Here is a 20,570-nt window from a genome sequence, read left to right on the forward strand (position 1 = left end):
CCTGGAATTCCTTCCATGTTTACGGAGGCACAAGTTCATGTTTTCAATTGCACAAGTGTGAACTTGTGGAAGCATGTGATTAAATGTGATTAGTCATACCCTGGTTGCCCTGATACACTCAAATACAATTCTCCTTAGACATGTTAAGCAAACTACAGTACTGGCATCTCTTAAAGACTGAATATGCAGTATCGTTCGCCATCATCATTTTACATATACAGATTTAGACTGTTCAAGATGAGTGAGTTGTTACAGTATCATGTGTTATTTTCGTTTTACACAAGATTATTTCCATTCATAAAATACTGTATAGGCCAACCATAAAACGGAGCGTACATATGTTCCCAGAATGGGAATCAACTACATGCCATATTCCTTGAACACAACTGGGCAGTTATTGTACCAACACTAAAACCATGTTAATTGATGTGGTGTCTATATGATACCTAACTTTTTCTGTCCCCACAAATCAATCATACACTCTATTACTGTTTTTGTCAATACAATTAGGCAACAGTTGTGTTGTGTTCTTTGGCTATTTAAAAGCATTATTATTAAATGTAAATGAACGTGCAGTCAAGGCTAGTCATGTCCAGTCCCACGCGCACCTTGGTGACGTTGGCGCGGATTTCTGTAAACAGCTTATGACTGCCTGCTTCTTTAAGAGGATTTGGGGGCGACTATCATGTTTTGTCTTGTTCACGGACGCTTTGTCGGTTGTAGGGTCCCAGCTAAACAACCCTTGTAGATTCACTGCCACTGTAACTAGTGTCACTTTATCAGCAAACCCGAGGAGAGAGAGGAAGAGGAGGGGGACTGAAAGAAAGAGGCCGGAGAAGATGAGCTCAGGCATCGACTACAGCGTGTGGGATCACATCTATGTGTCCGACGACGAAGACACGACCAGCCCTTACGTCGACACGGAGAGCTTGTTCAGAATGAGACACCGGGTCAGCAGTGAAATAGTAGTATATGTGAAGTTTAGAGTTAGTTTTTATCAGCAGTAGAAGTGACTTAGTTAACAGATAGACAACCGGTGGAGTCGATACAGCAGAGGGTTCACACAGACATCTGTCACCTGTCAAATTAAGTGTCAACGCAGGATCTAACTTTACAAATTGCTCCCGATGGTTCAGAAAGCGCCTTGCATTGGCAGCTACTGCCATCGGTGTTTGAGTGTGTGTATAAAATGTGTTAAGATTTGTGAAGCGCCTTGTGACCCTGGTCTGTGAAGGGCGCTCTATAAATAAAAGCTTACTTACTTACTTACTTACTTAGATAAAAATCAAAACAATAATTTCAATTGGCTTTAAAGGAATAAGAAAAGAGGGAGGTATAAGGCAGACAGAATTAAATATGTAGGCCTAAATCACAACATGAGATAAATAAACGTAGAGTGGGCTAAGCCAAAGAAAACACTAGAAAAAGATTAAAAGAGTGAACTGCTACTGACTTTTGTATAAGAGCTGTAGCCTACTAGTGGCTATATGGAAGCCAAGAACGGCCATGTATTTAGGCTTATGTATTTAGTTAAAATAATCATGGATTTTTTTAAACTCAGAAATCAAGTACAAAACAATGCTTACTAAAAGCGTTGAAAAAGCCCCTACAGCATTATTGTAGATCAGTGATCCCCAATGTTTTTTGTGACCACTTAAAATGTCTAGCGGAACTACTTTCAATAGTGTAATTTCTCAATAATATGTGTATGTTTTAGAGGCCTGAAAAGAGAAAACTATTAAAAATAAATATCAAGATTCGCAAATCAAAAGTATCTGAACTAGTGTGGCTGATGATGTGTGTTGGTCAAGCTCAGATTGTATGACTCTGGTTCTGTGCAACTAACTAATGAGCTTAGCTGGTGTCTGGCTGTCATGTGACTAGTTGAGTGAAAGGTAGAGTGACTTGTAGTCTCCAGCCTTCTCCTGGTTTCCTAGGTGTCTATAGTGCTTAAATCTGATATTTATAGAAAATCAAAGCTCACAGAGATGTGGTACAGTTAAAATATTACCACTGATTGATGTGTTTTAGATATTAATGGCTGGTTCCCATGAGTAGGTGTGGGTACAGCTCACTGTTGAGGTACTGTTACCTGGAATTTGGTAATATTTACGAACTGTAACTTTTTTAATAATAATGTTATATGAAAATTGTAATTTCTGTTGTAAAGATAAGACCAAACTTACCATTGACCTGACTGTTCAATTGAACAAGCTGCAGAGGGTAACCTACTACCTAAAATGTTACAGTTAACTCAAGATGAAGGTTAAGGTGTCAGAAATTCTGCACCAATCGGTTTTACGCCATGAATCGTTAACCGATAGTAGCTACACATGTTATTCCGCTGGTACCCTTAAAATAACTGATTTCTGTACCCAGCCCTACTCATGAGTTCAATATCATTGCTCACTGCGGCCATTTAATCTACATGTTTGGCCCTGTTAGACGTATTTAGGTAAGATTTTTTTTTTTTTTGTATTTCATTGTCCAGCAACCGGAATAATAGTTTGAATTATTAGTTAAAATATGTTGGATCTTTCTTCCACATCAGCTATTGTTTTTAAATAAAAGACAGTCCTTATATTGAAAGCTATATCTTCTAGATAAATAGTTGTCTATCATATGCAGTTTGTTTGTGTTCTAGTTTTCGTATGTTTCTTGATCATTTATCTCCTTACTCTCATCTTCTCTGGCCTTGTCACTCACAACAGTCCCGGCTGGAGAAAATGGCTGACTTTCAGCAGAGAGGAGAAGACCTGGAGAATAACTTTGCAGAATGCAAGAGGCTGCTGGAGGAGGCCGAGGGGCTGCTCAAAGAGCTGGAACAAAGACGGATTGAAGGAGAGGAGGATGAGGAGAAAGAGGCGGAAGTGATTAAAGTCCATGCAGAGGTGAAGAAACTGAAGAAGGACGAGAAGTCCTTTGTGAAAAAGATGGAAGAATACCGGCGAGAAGCAAAGAGACTGCCGTGGAGCGTCGACACTCTGAGCAAAGAAGGTTTCAGTAAGGTGAGGCAGGTGGCATCATCGTGCTCACAACGTTTGAGGGGTGAAAGTGTGACTTCTTGATCTATCTCTGTCCTTTTCCTTTTGTGTTCTAGAGCATAGTCAACACAAAGCCTGAAACAGTGGTGGAAAAAGTAGACAACCATAAGACCTTTGTGGAGAAGTACTCAAAGGAAATCAAACACTTTGGTATGCCTTAGTCTTAAAGTGACAGCGTAAAAACATAATCTCTGGAGCTCTATGCAGCATTACACTGGTTGTGGTTGTGTGTGTGCAACAGGTATGTTGAGGCGCTGGGATGACAGTCAGAAGTATCTATCGGACAACCCACATCTTGTGTGCGACGAGACGGCCAATTGCCTTGTTGTCATCTGTATTGACTTTGAGATAGATGAGGTGAGTGCTATGGGGGTGTATGCATTTTATCGGTAAAAACCCCCAACAAATTCAGCTAAGCCTTGTCAATTGTGCATCTTTTCTTAGAAACAAGCACTGATGGAGCAGGTGGCCCACCAGGCCATCGTCATGCAGTTCATCTTGGATTTGGCTCGGACGCTTAAGATCGACCCCAAAGGTTGCTTCAGACAATTCTTTTCAAAGATCAAGGTCAGTGGTTAGCAAAGTGTGAACCGTTGATTATTTATTTTTGGTAAATTTGTGTGAATTTTAGCCATTGTATTGTTTTTGTGTCAGACTGCAGACAAGCCATACCAGGACATGTTCGACCATGAGCTGGAGTTGCTGAAGGGTCGGGTCCGCAGCTGTGCACAGATGCGTATGGAGAGCGCTATGAAGGAGCTAGAGGAGGAGGAGATGCAGAAGAGGCTGGGCCCAGGTGGTCTAGACCCCATAGAGGTCTATGAATCACTGCCAAAGGTAAATCCTTCACACACATATGCAAACATACACACAATTATGAGTATTTCAGGGAGAAGTTCGCCACAGCGGTCGGCAGGTGCCGATTAGCAAAGTTATGACATGATGGGACAAACTCATGAAAGGTTACTTTTAACTCTAGTTATGAATAGTATGTGTGTAATTGGATGCAAACTAATGCCCTTTTGTTATATTTTCAAACTTAGTGGTGAAATCAGTCAAAGATTCACCACAACATCAAATGAGATTCAATTTGATCTTTGATCTGCTAACTCTGATCTGTGTTAAAACTTGTGTATAAGATAAGATTAGTAGCAGTATAGCACATGACAGTGACCTGTCTCCTTCATAAACATGATAATAAGTAAGTATAGTTGATCGCAATATAAAGTGTTTTTATTAAAGTGTCTTTGTTTTTCTGTTTTCAAACAAATGCATGATCTCTTATTCAATGAAGGCTCACCAAAGAAGCCAGTCAATAAACCTTGTTTGATAAATCCAACAAAGTTTGGAGCAGAATAAACTTCATTTTGCTCTAATGATTACTATCACAAGTATGAAAACACTGACAACAAAAATGTTTACTATGAATACATGTCAGCAAGATTTAATGAAGCCTTCAACTGCAACTTAAAGAAGTGTGTTGCATCCCTCTATATCCCTCCAGGCTGAGAGAGAAAACAGCAGCCTATCTCATTCAGTTCACACACAAAAGCATTGACCTCCTCATTTTGCTGTATTGACTGGATCTTCAAACAACACAGTCGTGTCTCGTGCAAGGGACTCAATTTTTTCACAGATTTCCAAACCCTTTGTTTGTAGATTTACAAGTCAGTGTTTGCGCGGTCTATTGATATGTTGCCAGTTGGATAATCGGTCAAGTCAACACACAATTTAGCAGAATTTAACTCCACAAGTCAATCCTGTGGTCTCTGTATAAGGTAAATAGCATTATCTAGTTCTTTCCTCAATTTCATTAAAAATAAGTCAAAACTTAATGTAAATAGATTTAGCAATGAAAAATGAATTTGAAACACTCTTGTCCCTTTTAAGAGTGCTCATATGCCGAAGTTTAAGACATTACAATGAGTTATTGACTGACAAAGGCGGTACTCGGCTCACGCGGTTTATTGCATTACATTATACAGATTTTTTTAACTCTTCCATAGGAAATACAGAGAAGCTTTGATGAGAAAAACCTTCAGAAGCTGCAGGAAGCCATGAACAAACTGGATCCTGAGGTGAGGCTGTGTGTAACGTGTAGCTCTCGCCCTAAAACATTGTTCACCCATTCACTCTTTCAACACTGGTTTGACTGTGTTCCTCAGAGTTAGGACTAAACGAGGAGAAGCAGCTTTTAGTTTTTATGCACCAAATATCTGGAACAAACTCCCAGAAAACTTGAGGTCTGCTGCAACCCTCAGTTCTTTTAAATTGAGTCTGAAGACTTTTCTGTTTCCATTTTAACCTGTACTTTTTATTCAATTTGGTAACACTTTACAATAAGGTACACAAAATTGTAGTAGCTACTACATACCTACTACATAGTTTTTTTTTTGTGCTACCTATGTGTTAGGTAGCACAAAAAAAAAACCCTATGTGCTACCTACTACATAGGGTTTTTTTTTTTTGTGCTACCTAACACATAGGTAGCACAAAAAAAAAACTATGTAGTAGGTATGTAGTAGCTACTACAATTTTGTGTACCTTATTGTAAAGTGTTACCTTTAATTTAAATGTTTTACTTATTTTCATTCGCTTTTAAATGTCTTCTAATGTGTTTTATGCATTTTAATCTTGCCCCTGTAAAGCACTTTGAGTGGCCTTGTGTTTGAATTGTGCTATATAAATAAACTTGCCTTGCCTTGCCTTGCCTCTCCACAGGAAGGAAGTTACCACCTGATGAGGTGTATTGACTCTGGACTGTGGGTCCCTGATTCAGGAGACGGTGATGATGATGATGATGATGATGATGATGAAAAAGAAAAGGATGAGGAAGAGAACTAATGAGAGATGCAGATCCCACAGTAGATGTGGGATAATGTTTCTGTTGGCATCGATTGAACTGATACATTTGTCATCAAATCAATTTTTTTTTTAAAGATATATTTTTGGGCATTTTTTTGCTTTATTGATAGTGTAGAGACAGAGTTGAAATGGGGCAGAGAGGGGAGTGACATGCAGAGAACGACCGCGGGCTGGAATCGAACCCGGGACCGCTGCTGGCCGAGGCCCATGGGGGGGTACGCCCTACACCCATCAAATCAATTTTAACCAAAAAGTTTTCACTTTAAAGGTGCTCCAAGGAACTTTCAGTTTGTGTTTGTTCTTGCACCCCCTTTGGACAAAAGCAGTAGTGTTTTTTCTACACCAGCTGTTGTTTCTGGATGAGCGTCCCCATGACAAAGGCCTTAAGAAAAACTATATAAAGGTCACGAGCATTCCGTTGCACTGATGGCCTCGTTTGCCGTTACATGTCATTTACGATCATCAGAGGAAAAATTTGGGAATATAGTTTGAGAAATATGCAAAAGTTCCTCGTAGCACCTTTAAGTTAACATTATTTGTTAGTTGACTGACTGATCCATACATGCAACATAATGTACATATTTGACGAGCTTATAGATTTTAACCATCATGTGATACTATACAGGATTAGCAGTCTTCAGACTAAAGTATCTTTCATTCTTAAGCTGTTAAGTGCAAACGAAGTAAACAAAATCACTACACGTATACATGTATCTTTGATCGTTTTCATGCTGCACACATTTGACCCTGAATTAATGTTGTTGGAATCGACTGATTTGAATCATCAATTGATTCCTCTGTATTAATCACATTAAAAGAAAGCTCTCACATAAGAGAACTTGCAAAAGTCGCCACTCTTGATGTCTTTATTTATTTATACATGTTATATGTGATGATGGCATCTTAACCTACTTTTACATTTCAATGCTCAGTAAACATTGCCATAACAGTTGTTTTTGTTGAAAATTGTGGAAAGGTCTTCCTTCCGTTTACATCAAGTGAGGACAAAAGTTTGAAAGATCTGCATCTGTTGTCCTACTGTGGTCGACAGCGCCATCTCAAGTCTGTTTGGAGGAAGACAGCTCATAAACGACGCCAAATAATTCAATGTAAGATCCACCAACCTTATCATTTTTTGTATAACTTTTTATAATTTGAATATCAGCTGACATCTGTTGTAAATTGATGAAAGGATTCCCAGACAAAGTGTGACAAGTTACATGTAATCACATGTAATTGGATTTTATAACAATGACAAATTGAAAAAAACAAATTGTGTGGCAGTTTGACTCATCAGCAGAGGAACTGTTTCACCTCTACACTTTTGACGAGTATACCAGAGTGCAATGTCAAGACGTAAGGGTTTTTATGTGCACTTTTTATTTATTTTTAAATGACCAATATGTATTTTATTTTGCATCTACCTTTAAGGTTCTGTCTGTTTTTAGATTGTGTTGTAGAACTGGTTAAATAAATCAGGCTTCATTATTTTGTGTTGAATGTATTACATTATCCACTAGTTGCTGTGAATCCTGCCTCATTTTCTGCCATAGGCTACTTGTTTATACAGTACATCTCACTCACACACATTTTTGAAAAATTAATTACAGCCCCCCCCCCACCACCTCTCTCTCTCTCTCTCTCTCTCTCTCTCTCTCTCTCTCTCTCTTCCTCTCTGCATCATAATTAATCGGTAGGTTTGATTTAGTGCTCTGTGCAGGATTTTGTGAGGCAAAGCTTCTCTGTGCAGTCACTTAATAGAAAACAATCAGCGCAGGCCCCAGGGCATAAATCAAATCTAGATAATGCCTGTATAAGTGACAACCTTGCAACTTCATGCAGAAACCCCTGGGTGTTTATTTTTTAGGTGTACATCAATATGTCAAAATTGCAACAGTCATGTGAATATTATTACAATGTATTCAAGCATTGAACAAGAAAAGGCCACCACAGGTTTATTTTTTAAAACATTTTTATGCTATACTGTTATCATCAGAGGCTGCTCTGCTGACATTTTATCACTACTATCACTAATAGCTGAAACAATCACAAGCTCAGTTTATGGACTGTGTTAATGAATCGGAAACTTTTGAATACTGATACATAGTTTAATCCCATTTTTTATAGCGAAAAAATGTATCTTTGTCCTCAAATTTGAGGATCGGCTGCCTTTAGTTGTCGTACATTACTGAATACCTTTGGGCTTGGGACTCAGACTCTGGGAACCTTTTGGGTATTTTCGTCGGCGATTGCACAGAACACAACATGTTGTGATAATCACTTTTTGTCAAAATTAGTAAACATCTCCTCACGATCCGCTAGCTGTTGGTACTGTGTGTGCACTGAAAACAATCTGGTGGTAATACACAGCCTAGGCTCTGTAAATGGGTGTAAATGTAAATGCTCGTTTAGGCTGTGTAGGCTACAGCAGATGTGTTTTTTTTTCAGTGTGCACTGCACACTTTTTCAAAGCACACATTGCATTTAGCCTACTGCCTGGTTGTGGATTGTGAGAGGATATTCACTGATTATGACAATATGTGATTTTTACAACAATCATTCTCTGGAACCGCTGGCGCCACCTTTAATTGATTGCCAGTCTTGTTAAAAATGTAGCCTAGTTAATTCATTCATTCATTCAGTGTAGCATCAAACACGAAAAAGAAAAAGCTTACTGCCCTTTGCTTTTGGAAGCTCATCATCCCCAATGTAATCACACACTTCCAACTGTTTTAGAATAAACAACACAAACGAGAAGTGTTATTCCTGCTTTAGGGCCTAAAATTGACATATGTGCTGCATGTCCTTGAATGACTTTAAAAGAACACGAGAGAGAAAAAAGAACAGCGATGAACATATGAATCCTAATTTTGTGTATGTTCGGAGGGTTCCAATGCAAATGTGCTCTGTGTGCGGATGCATCATGTAATGGAGAGAAACGACGGCTGACTATTGAAGCAGAGAATCAGCGTGTGGCTGCTAATCAGAGAGGGAGGGGTGGTGGGCAGAGCATGGGGTACCGATGGAGAGAGAGAGGAGGAGCGGAGGCTGTTGTATGAGATTAATGGACACACTGTGCGGGAGGAGGGAGGGAGAAGAGATGGGCTTCTCCACGGAGGCTGTGGTGTGTGTGTGTGTGTGTGGGGGGTGGGGGGGTGTAGGAGGGAGGGGGGTGCTGGCTGGGGGAGACCACTGTGGCAGGGGAGAGGGGGAAACAGGGAGGGAGGCGGGTGAAGCCACGGATATTCATGAAGACGGCAAGTGGTTTTCTCTCTCTCTCTGTCTCTCTCTCTCTCTCTGTCTGTCTCTCTCTCTCTCTCTCTCTCTCTCTCTCGCCGTGGTGACACACTGCTGCTAGTCTGCAGAGAGACTGAGGGAGCGGGGAAGGAGACGGCTGGAAAGCAAGAAGACGAGGCCCAGCCCATCTTTCCATTGATCTTGAGGCGATTAAGGTGAATGTTATTATTCGCACATGCTGGCGCCTGTGTGTGTGTGTGTGTGTGTGTGTGTGTGTGTGTGTGTGTGTGTGTGTGTGTGTGTGTGTGTGTGTGTGTGTGTGTGTGTGTGTGCGTGCCTGTGTGTGTGTGTGTGTGTGCGTGCCTGTGTGTGTGTGTGTGTGTGTGTGTGTGTGTGTGTGTGTGTGTGTGTGTGTGTGTGTGTGTGTGTGTGTGTGTGTGTACTGTGTAGCCTACATGTGTGTCCATCTGACACATATCTCCTGCAGTGCGTGTGGAGACAGGCATGATGCAGGGCTGTCCTCATGTATATGCTTGGTTTCAGTATGTCTTCAATATATATATATATATAGCCTATATTTGTGTGTTTTGTAACCGAAGAGCGGGCTGGTAGTTGAGCTGCATATTGATGCATTGCTGCTTGGTTTTATAAGCTGCTTTATCTGGAGTGGAGGTGGTGCTGGTGGCAGCCATAGTGTTGAGTGAATGGTCTCAAATCTCCTATTGTCTGTGTTTATATATGTCACTGTGTCACTATGCAGTTGTTGATATATTAACTCTGAAACCATGCAGACTCTGGTGTGAGAGTGCTTTCAGAGAGTGGGTCTGTCTTGTTCATGAACCCAGGTGAAAGACGTCCCCACCAATATCCCTGTCTGTTTACCAGTTCAATCAGAAACACTCACATATGCTGAATCCATCCTATCCAATGGAATTAGGTCATCTCAAAATGTTACTCGAGTTATTATATAACATCAGAGAGCTTTTGGTGTTGCAGTATCTGCTCTACACTGAAGGTACAGCTCCTACAAATGCTACCACAGCCAAAATATTTAGTTTGTTTTGGGATATTGGTCAACCAATTTTTTATATTTGTATTTCACTTTTTTCGGAAATAAGGTTTGTGTTGTGGAAAACAATTGGAATATGCTTCTTCATATACTGTGTATCCCAAAGCTAATTTGCACTTCTAAAGGAGTACTGTATACGTGGGGAATTATTTTTCTCATACTTGACAATGCATCAAATGAATTGATTAAATGTAAACAGGACAGCGAATTAGGTAACGCTTTTTGAATTTTTGCTTGTACTAACTCTTCCTTTCTGTTTTCTCACATGGGATCAACACCAAAGAGGACGCCCTGAGATGGGTTTGAGTATGGACCCCGGCAAATAAAATCTGTTCTGACTTCTGACATCTGGACTTAAGACTTCTCCCTGTGCAGTATTGGGATCCGATGGAAAAATGATCTGAAACAAGGGGAGACTAATTGCAAATTCTCCCACAAACTGGATCTGGATTATTCAATTGTTGGACTACTGCATTGATGTGGGATCAGGTGCACTCCTGGGAAATGTCATGCGAACTGGACTCAGAGTTGGATCAATGTTTCAGAAAACTTGGGGAAAGGTTTTCTTCAGTAGTGACATCATGAACTCTGACCCTGATATCCTATTGGCTCGCCTGGCCAGAGCGACGACATGCAAGCGGACCTGTTTATTTTCCAGAAAATCGTAGCTTACACTAAAATGGAGTGAGGATTTTCCTTCCGCTTTTTCTTTCTTCCAACTCAACATCAGATCAAAAACAAAAGTCATCCACCTCAGACTCTTGAGGGAAACTTCAATGCACCTTTTAGCACCTCAACGGCAGGTTGGACGCCCGTTTTCAGAGGACTGAGCCTGAGGTGAGAGCGGCGGTTGGCTTGCTGAGTCAGCTCCAATGGGGGCCGGTTGTGACCCGGTCTGACCCCGGTTTGACCTTGCAGTGACCTTTGACCTCTCCGGTCCTGGCTCTCCACCTGCTCTGCTGCCTGGGTTCGGGAACGCTCCGCCCTGGGGCCCAGAACGAGCCAATCAGAATGAAGAAGAGCCGCAGTGTGCTGTCGGTGACTGGAGAAGAGGTGAGAAGGAGACTATAAACAACCGGGGAAATACTCAAGAAAATACACTCACGTGTGTGTGTGTGTGTGTGTGTGTGTGTGTGTGTGTGTGTGTGTGTGTCTATGTGTGTGTGTGCGTGTGCGTATGCGTGTGTGTGTGTGTGTGTGTGTGTGTGTGTGTGTGTGATTCCTTGAATTAATACCATGGCATACACACCTTGTGACTTTCAAATGTCCAAGGCACCCTTTGTTCTTGTTGGCAAGGTCTGTGGACACACTCAGAAGTCAGAGTGTACTGTCTGTCTCCTCCTCAAAGTGTGTGTTGGTCACAGTCCTCTATGTAAATGAGCATCTGCTTAATAAGTGCCCTCTGTAAAAGAGCTACTTTCTTTTAAAGGTAACGTCTTGTATGAAGGACGTTATACGATGCATTATTCAAACGCTCCTCTTTATTGATTATGCTGAGTGGGTGCCCTTACATTTCTGTATGTTTGTATGTACTGTATGCATGTGTGTGTGTGTGTGTGTGTGTGTGTGTGAGGGGATGAGAGCATCTTTGCACATCTGGGTCTGGACAGCATCAAACGCAGCATGGAAGCAACACGGCACTGTTGCCTAGCAACTGCTACCATTCCCCTAGTGTTTTGTTGCTACGGTACTGCAGTGCAGATCAGCCTCTAAGAGCTCAGTCTGTAGAGGCTTTATATCCCAGACACACACACACACGCACACACACACACGCACACACACACACACACACACACACACACACACACACACACACACACACACATGTAGCCGAACACACGCACACATTGATAATTTATAGTCTGTGTTCTTGAGGACTTTGGACCCTATTCTTTAATTTTTAATATGGACTCCACATTTTTACTTATACATTTACTGTAGCCTACTTTCTTTTTATTCCCAAAGAAAGACATATTTTGAACTGTGTGTCTCACGTGCTATCCCCCTGTCTCTCAGGGTAATGACACTGATGTAACAGGTGCTGGGGAGAAGGCGGAGTCATCTCGCTTCAGCCGGTCCTATACGTCTGGTGCCACACTGGGGGCTGAGCTACGCAGAGGGAGGAGCAGAAGACTCTCGTCTAGTCTCCAGGTATTGTAAGGAAGCATTGGGTGCATTAACGTGCTTGGAGCCCTGGGCTAACAATGAGCTATTGGCCCCTCATAGCAAGGGTCACACCATTAATTTTTCTTTTTTTGTGCTATTTTTTCACACAAATTATAGGCTATACAGTACACATGCTAGCCATTTTACAAAACAATTACTGTGTTTTCGAATTTTCGAATTAATAATTTTCCTACCTTAAAGCTGGGGTATATGATTTGGGGAGAAAATAGCAGTTGGGATAGAGATTTGAATCCAAATACCTCAAACACTCCACTTGTTTTCTTTGGTCCCTCCCCTATGGTCCCTCCCTGACACACTCTACACCAACAATGTCGGTGCCAACAGCCAATAAGAACAGACATAATTTGGAATCGGAACCTCGCTCTGATTGGTCAAAGTGTAACGCTCATGTTCACTTTGACCAATCAGAAATCATATACCCCAGCTTTAACAAGGATCCACTGGCTTTTCATTAATCTGGCAAGATGTGAAGATTTGCTTGAGTTGTTTAATCTATCATAGTAAATTTTAACGTACACTCTCATTATAAGGTAGCGCAGTTCAGACTTTCCAAACCAATCTATGGTTTAAGAGCTTCACCATGAAAAAATAATGTAACAGTAACACCAAAACATTACTTATTGCAGGAATCTAATAATTGAATTTCACATAATGGAATGGAAACCAATGGCTGGCTGAAAAATGACATACCCAATGCAGTTACATCTTGAACAGAAGAGAGGCTGAGTGTTCAAATTGAGCTGTACACCTGTCAGTGCTGACTAGTATCACCTAAAGAAGCAAACCCTTCCTTTGTACGTCTTCAGGTTCCCTGCTGGCTCCGGCCTCGGGACCGCACTCGTTCACCTGAGGTCCTGAACAACGTGTCACGGCCAACGACTCTCCCCCTGCGCATTCCGCCACGCATCTCCATCACACAACCAGACTCAACAGACAGGTGTGCACTCAACTGATCTTTAAAAAAAATGTGATTTCAATCATTTATTTTCGGCTCTTGACTATAGTATCATAGTATGAAGCACGCACCAATAAAATAATAACAGAACAAAACAATGGCGTACAGCATTGGACAAAACAAAAACTCAATTTAAACAATGGAAGGACATTTTTTTAAAAGGCATCTGTTTTACCAATAAAACTTTTGGTCTTTCGGACCTCCAAAGCAAAATTAATTTAAATATAGATGGAAAGTTAACATAATATTTTGGTAAATAAATTACATTTATATTATTACACTCATACAGGACACAATACTCTGATTTCTATCATACCATTTCCCAGTAAGCTTTTGCAGGGCGTTTCATTTGTTGTACCCTCCTCTCCAGTTTTGAAGCAGAAAATGGCGTGTCACCAGGTCACACCCCGCTGGGCTCACAGAGTCCAGGCCTGTCCCCGCACACCTCCTGCCTCCCGGGCCAGAGGAGAGAGTCCTTCCTCTACCGCTCCGACTCGGACTACGACATGTCGCCCAAGACGGTCTCGCGTAACTCCTCCCTCGCCAGCGAAGGGTGAGACAAAAAGATATGAGTGAGAGGGGGACAAAGCAAGTATGTCTGTACCCATATGTTTTTTCAGGAGAAATATTGTCAACACCTCATCTTAGCTTCCTCTCTTATTTTCAACTCTCTCTGTCCCGATATCTCTTAGGCACACAGCAGAGGACTTCATCGTCACCCCTTTTGCTCAAGTGAGTCTCACTCAGTAGATAACGTTATTAACATACTGTAGAGTATTCATCATTATGTTAGGGATTGTGTAAAAAAGGTTCTCTTTATAACATTATTTTGTTGTATGTATATTTGTCGACGGTCATTGTGTATATATCTTGTGTGATTATTTAGGTACTGGCCAGTTTGCGATCAGTACGGAGCAACTTCACCATTCTTGCAAACGTCTCCACACCGACAGTCAAGTCAGTACCAACTCATTGTCCAGAAATGTCCCACTTACGCACACTATTATAATATGTTGCATTTTGCATTAAGCAAAAACTATCACTTTCTTATCAAAAGAGAAAGACAGACACTTTCATGGTGTATCTTCTATGTTCCCAATGTTCAATTCATGTTTGTATTATGCAACAGCTTTCCTTCCAGATGAAGAGATACTCTGTATCGTATACAGTAGAAAGGGAAAGAAAGAAAAAGATATATCAAAGGCTATGAGCTTTAAAAACGATATCCTATCCAATCCAACTTTATTTCTAAAGCACAGTTAAAGACAAGAGGTACCTGTCATCTGGGATTGTTCATAAATTAACAATAACAATTTTTTTCTAAAAACTTGATGTTATGTGAGCAGCTGCTGGTAGGTCTAACACTATGTTGTGACCTCAGGAGGTCTCCTCTGGGTGGAGTATGTGTCAGTCCCAGAGCCTCTCTATCAGACCAGCAGTACCAACAGCTGGCCCTGGACACACTGGAGGAGCTGGACTGGTGTTTGGACCAGCTGGAGACCATTCAGACACACCGTTCTGTCGGCGAAATGGCTTCCAACAAGGTAGGCCTATGCAGCAATGAACCAACCAGCAGGCTTATATTGCCTTACCACAAATATAATAATATATCACTATCAGCATCCTGTATATTTCAGATAGAAATTGCAGTTCATTTGAGAGTGTTGACTTTTTTTTTGCAGTTATTATTTTAAAATGATTTACTGTCATCTTGTGTTTGTTGTTACTGTCATTCACAATGGTAAAACATGCATTGTTCAACTGTAAAATATTCTGCCAAAGTACATATCATAGCTTGAAAAACAATCAGAGGCATCACAACCCAAAAACAAATGTGTGTTTTGCAATAATTGTTTATTCTGAACTGTGCTATAACTCAAAACTATTGAATGTTGCACGGAAATGTAACTTGATACCAGAAGATAGTAGTGTTATAAGTAAGCAACCTTCACCAACATCCTCTGCTTTGCTATCATTCTGCACCAGTTTAAGAGGATGCTGAACAGAGAGCTGTCCCACCTGTCAGAGATGAGTCGCTCTGGTAACCAGGTGTCTGAATACATCTCCAGCACCTTCATGGGTGAGTAGTGGGAGCAGAACCTGATTTCTGTCTTCATCACCTTCACAAACTATTTTCAAATCAAACACAATACATCCGTCTTTGCTCTTGTGGGTGTCTGTGTCCATCCATGTGTCCATCAACCTGCAGACAAGCAAAACGAGGAGGAAATCCCATCACCGACTCTGAAAGACAAGTCTATGAGTCAAATCACTGGAGTGAGGAAACTGTCTCACAGCTCCAGCCTCTCCAGCAGTTCAATGCCTCGCTTCGGTGTCAACACGGACCACGAGGATGAGCTCGCCAAGGTCTCCTTGTCTTTGCTGTTTTTTTTTCTTCTCTGACTCACATAACATGAGCCACAAATTGGTCCCTGTTCAGACTTGGGCCGTGCTCTGTTACATGATATATTTTGTATTATCCTGACGATGATAAATAACAGTACTTCAATGGTAGATTTGTGGGTAGTTTTATTGAAATCTTGGCTTATTTTTGTGTCTCTTTTTATGGTGCTTTACTTCTGAGGCTGGTTCAGTGTCACATTGAGACTTAAGGCAGTGGTGTATTTAATAAAAAAAGGAAAGATGTCATTGGTTGTCATAATGTCAGTTATTTGAACAATTTGGTTTATTGTCCAGCCAGATGTTAAATTCAGATGCACACTGTATTGGAATGCACCCTGACCAAAACAAATGGTTGGTGTTTGTGTGTTTGTGTGACGGTGTTTGAACAGGAGTTGGAGGATCTGGACAAGTGGAGTTTCAACATATTCAGAGTAGCAGATTTCTCCAACAGCAGACCTCTCAGCTGCATCATGTACACAATCTTCCAGGTAAACAGAACTGAGTGTGAATGTGTGTGTGTGTGTGTGTGTGTTTGTGTTTGTGTGAGTGTGTGATACTTATGGCTCTTGTCCTGCCCTCCTCAGGAGCGAGAGCTGTTGAAAACATTCCGTATCCCGGTCGACACCTTTGTCACTTATGTGATGACCCTAGAGGACCATTACCATGGAAATGTAGCGTACCACAACAGCCTCCATGCTGCAGACGTCACCCAATCCATGCACGTCCTGCTCTCCACACCTGCTCTTGATGTATGTGAACATGCATGCACACACACACACACACACACACACACCCAGAACAAATATAAAATACATTTAAAATGGATGAAAGTATCAAAGTTTCTCTGCCTTATCCCTATCAGGCCGTCTTTACTGACCTGGAGATACTTGCCGCTCTCTTCGCCGCAGCTATCCATGATGTGGACCACCCTGGAGTTTCAAACCAGTTCCTCATCAACACCAGTGAGAACACACACACACACACACACACACACACACACACACACACAATAACAAATGGTAAAACATGTCTACCTCCCCCTCTGTCTCTCTTCCCTCAGACTCGGAGCTGGCTCTCATGTATAACGATGAGTCTGTTTTGGAGAACCACCACCTCGCTGTGGGCTTTAAGCTCCTTCACCTGGAGAACTGTGACATCTTCCAGAACCTCACCAAGCGACAGCGTCAGAGCCTCCGCAAGCTGGTCATCGACATGGTCAGGACAGTATCTACCTCATCTCACGCCACACCAGTTCAATTATAAACAGACACACTTCAGATTATGTTGGATAGTTTTTGCTGCAATTTTCTCATTATTGATCATTTGATAGTTTTGGATTGTCTCATTTATTAGATTTATTAGCTATTGATGGCTTTAGCCAGCTCTTATGTTGTCATAAAGGGGCCCCTAAATGTTGTTCTACAGGTAGTGATAATGACGTTTGTTTTTTTGATTCTTATTGAATGTTACATTGATTTTTTATAGTACAAGTAGGCTACATTGTGTCTCTCTTTGATATGGTTTGTCAATAACTTGTTGTTGCCTGTTTTGACATTGAATGTTTCTGATTTTCAATGAGATTTTCTCAATTACTTGTATGCTATAAAAAAAAATCTAACCTATTTGATCTAATCTGGTAATCTGATATTTTCTTTTAAATAAAAGCTTTTTTCAAAATGACAGCCAAAGCTCCCAGCAACTAGATGAGTTGTACAATAGTGCACAAGCGGGCCTTTTCAGTATATTTCAGTCACTTGAATGGGGTTTCCTCCAAATTCAGAAAACTTAGCATTGATTTAATGTTTGCAATACCTGGTCTTTTAAAAAGTGCTCTTTGTCTGGTAGTTTGTTTTTTATTAAAAGTTAACCTAAATACTTATTATATATTATTATTTGACACATAATGAGATTACATTGTATCTTTATGCTACTTTTCTAGCTTTAACTTACTGTCTCTTGCCTGCAGGTGTTGGCCACAGACATGTCCAAACACATGACTCTAATGGCTGACCTGAAGACCATGGTGGAGACCAAGAAGGTGACCAGCTCAGGTGTGCTGCTCCTGGACCACTACACAGAACGGATACAGGTAACCAGTCCTCTGTATATGCCAACATGAATGCTCAGTGTTGTGAAATCTGGATATGTCGACTGTACATGTTAATACACATGCTGTACTGTGTGTGTGTGTGTGTGTGTGTGTGTGTGTGTGTGTGTGTGTGTGTGTGTGTGTGTGTGTGTGTGTGTGTGTGTGTGTGTGTGTGTGTGTGTGTGTGTGTGTGTGTGTGTGTGTGTGTGTGTGTGTGTGTAGGTGCTGAGGAACATGGTGCACTGTGCAGACCTGAGTAACCCCACCAAGACCTTAGCCATATACCGACAGTGGACGGAGAGGATCATGGAAGAGTTCTTTCGCCAGGGTGACAAAGAGCGAGAGAAAGGGATGGAGATCAGTGCCATGTGCGACAAACACACTGCGTCTGTGGAGAAGAGTCAGGTAATGCCTTGTCTCTCTCTCTCCCATCCACTCTGAATGTGTTACTTTGAATCCAAGTTGGTGAATTGGAAATTGTGTTTAGATGTTATAGGTGACTTAAGAAACACACACTTTAGAATTTGATACAACAGCCATGAAATCAAATCCTGTTCAGTGAAGCTTAAACCCTTTACTTTATGGTGAGACTTTCAAAAGTGTGAGTGGTCATTCTTTTGATGCCATTTGTTGGTGTCATTACAGTGAAAGCAGTGAATCAATTAGATTAAAAACATGACTATTTGGGCTACTTTCACAGACAAGGATTAAGCCAAGTCCTCGACTAAATTGTACTTTCAATGGACAATCTCCATTGAAAATTCCATTTAGTCGAGGACTAGACTGGGGTGACTGTGGCTCAGTTGGTAGAGCGGGTCGGCCGATGATCAAAGGGTTGGAGGTTCGATCCCCGCCCTGCCAACTGTGTCATAGTTGTTGTGTCCTTGGGCAAGACACTTCACCCACCTTGCCTCGTGTGAATGTCGATAGTTAGCCTGCTATCGGTGTGTGAATGGTAACGTGTAAATGGGAACAGGTCTCCCTTGCAAAAGAGTCTTCGGACTCAATGGGATATACCTGTATAAATAAAAGGTAAAAAAAAAAAAAATCCATCTCTGTGTGAACTGGCCCATGATGTGTTGATTAGAGGTGAGCTACAGACATGCTGATATACAGATTCAGTTACCTTGACACATACAGTATTTAGCTGCTTCCAGTCTCTATGGTAAGCTAAGCAAACCGGCTACAGGCTGTAGCATCATATTTACCACACATTGAGAGTGGTATCTCTCTTCTCGTCTTACTTTTGTCAAGAAAGAGAGTAATATAAGCATATTTCTCTTGATGTAATTGTTTTCCCTTCAATTTCAATAATTTCTTTTCTTTTTTCTAAGGTGGGCTTCATCGACTACATCGTGCACCCGCTGTGGGAGACATGGGCTGATCTGGTGCACCCGGACGCCCAGGAGCTGCTGGACACGCTGGAGGAGAACAGGGAGTGGTACCTGAGCACCATGCCCCAGTCCCCCTCCCCTCCCCCGGACAGGCACCTGCTGCAACACGACCGCTTCCAGTTTGAGCTCACACTGGAGGACCTGGAGCACAACAACCACAACCACATCCACCTGAGGAACAACAGCAGCAGTGGGCCCAAAGCCATCTCCCAAGACGACCACCAAGCCCAAGACCCAACACAAGAGCCGGGCACAGACGAACACAACCACGTAGAGCCCGAGCAAGAGGACCAGGAGAACCACAACAGTGAACAGAACGGAGTGGCAGAGGAAGACGAGGAGGAGGAAGAGGAGGATCAAGGGGAGGAGGAGGAGGAACAAGGAGTGAAGGATGAGGAGGAAGAGAACAGGCAAAATGAGAAGGGAGAAGGAGAAGAAGAAGAGCAGGAAGAGGAAAAGGAGGAAGAGGAAGAGGGAGGGGAAGAAAATGAGGAGGCAAAGGTTGAGGAAGGAGAAGGTGAGGAAATGGTTGGATGTAAAAACATGACATATACAGTAATGTGTTAATTTCGTAGTGAGCTGCAGAAATGCTGGTATACAGATGTTGTTACCTTGACACACACACACACACCAACACACACACACACACCAACACACACGCACACACGTATATATAGATATAAAATGTATACTGTATATAGGTATCGCTCTTCTCATCTAACTTGGCAATAAAACATCCTTTCCTTTTCTAGGTGGGCTTCATGAGGAGGAGGAAGAGGAGGAGGAGGAAGATAATGGGCAAAATGAGGACGGAGAACAAGAGAAGGAAGAGGAAAAGGAAGAAGAGGAAGGTGAAGGTGAAGAAAATGAGGAAGCAAAAGAAGAGGAGGAAGCGGAAGATGAGGAAGAACAGGAAATGGAAAACGAGGCAGAAGTGGAGGAGAATGTGGAAAGAGAAGAGGGAGAGGAGGAGCAGGAGGAGGAGAAAGAAGGAGAGGAGACAGCAGAGATGGAGGGAAATGTAGAAGAAGATGAGGGCCAGACAGAGGAGAATGTGGGGGAGGAGGAAGAGCCAGAGACGGAGGATAAGGTTGAGGAGGAAGAAGGAGAGACGGAAGAGGAAGAGGCTCCTCCGGTCGAGGATGAAACCGCAGAGGAAGTAGAAGAGGAAGTAGAAGAAGAAGATGACAGTTAGTCGGGTTTCAAAGATGAATGAATAGTCAGAGAGGAAAGGCGAAAAAGAGAGATGAAGGAGAACATGAATGGAGCCAGGGAGGCTTCGACGGTCTAAGAAAGCTGAAGATGTCCCCTTCTTACTCCGGCCACT

General features: G+C 41.8%; 2 protein-coding genes across 2 annotated transcripts; both read left to right on the forward strand.

Moving 5' to 3' along the window:
• Positions 1–839: 839 nt before the first annotated feature.
• Positions 840–5,888, forward strand: LOC307252281 (hsp90 co-chaperone Cdc37-like; the record flags this gene model as incomplete). The annotated part of the gene is made up of 8 exons (XM_080029918.1): positions 840–950; positions 2,712–3,008; positions 3,101–3,194; positions 3,286–3,401; positions 3,489–3,611; positions 3,699–3,881; positions 5,051–5,122; positions 5,766–5,888. 8 exons carry the CDS (start codon positions 840–842, stop codon positions 5,886–5,888), a joined length of 1,119 nt encoding a protein of 372 aa, XP_079886044.1.
• Positions 5,889–11,226: 5,338 nt separating this feature from the next.
• On the forward strand, positions 11,227–20,438 carry LOC307252282 (3',5'-cyclic-AMP phosphodiesterase 4C-like; the record flags this gene model as incomplete). The annotated part of the gene is made up of 18 exons (XM_080029919.1): positions 11,227–11,268; positions 12,232–12,366; positions 13,209–13,339; positions 13,728–13,910; positions 14,050–14,089; positions 14,244–14,314; positions 14,739–14,901; positions 15,344–15,437; positions 15,567–15,724; positions 16,150–16,248; positions 16,345–16,509; positions 16,623–16,722; positions 16,821–16,975; positions 17,727–17,849; positions 18,072–18,254; positions 19,184–19,653; positions 19,829–19,836; positions 19,996–20,438. 18 exons carry the CDS (start codon positions 11,227–11,229, stop codon positions 20,436–20,438), a joined length of 2,763 nt encoding a protein of 920 aa, XP_079886045.1.
• Between the last annotated feature and the right edge of the window lie 132 nt (positions 20,439–20,570).

This window comes from Ammodytes marinus, assembly GCF_949987685.1.
Source record: "Ammodytes marinus genome assembly, chromosome: 6".
NCBI classification, from domain to species: Eukaryota; Metazoa; Chordata; class Actinopteri; order Uranoscopiformes; family Ammodytidae; genus Ammodytes; species Ammodytes marinus.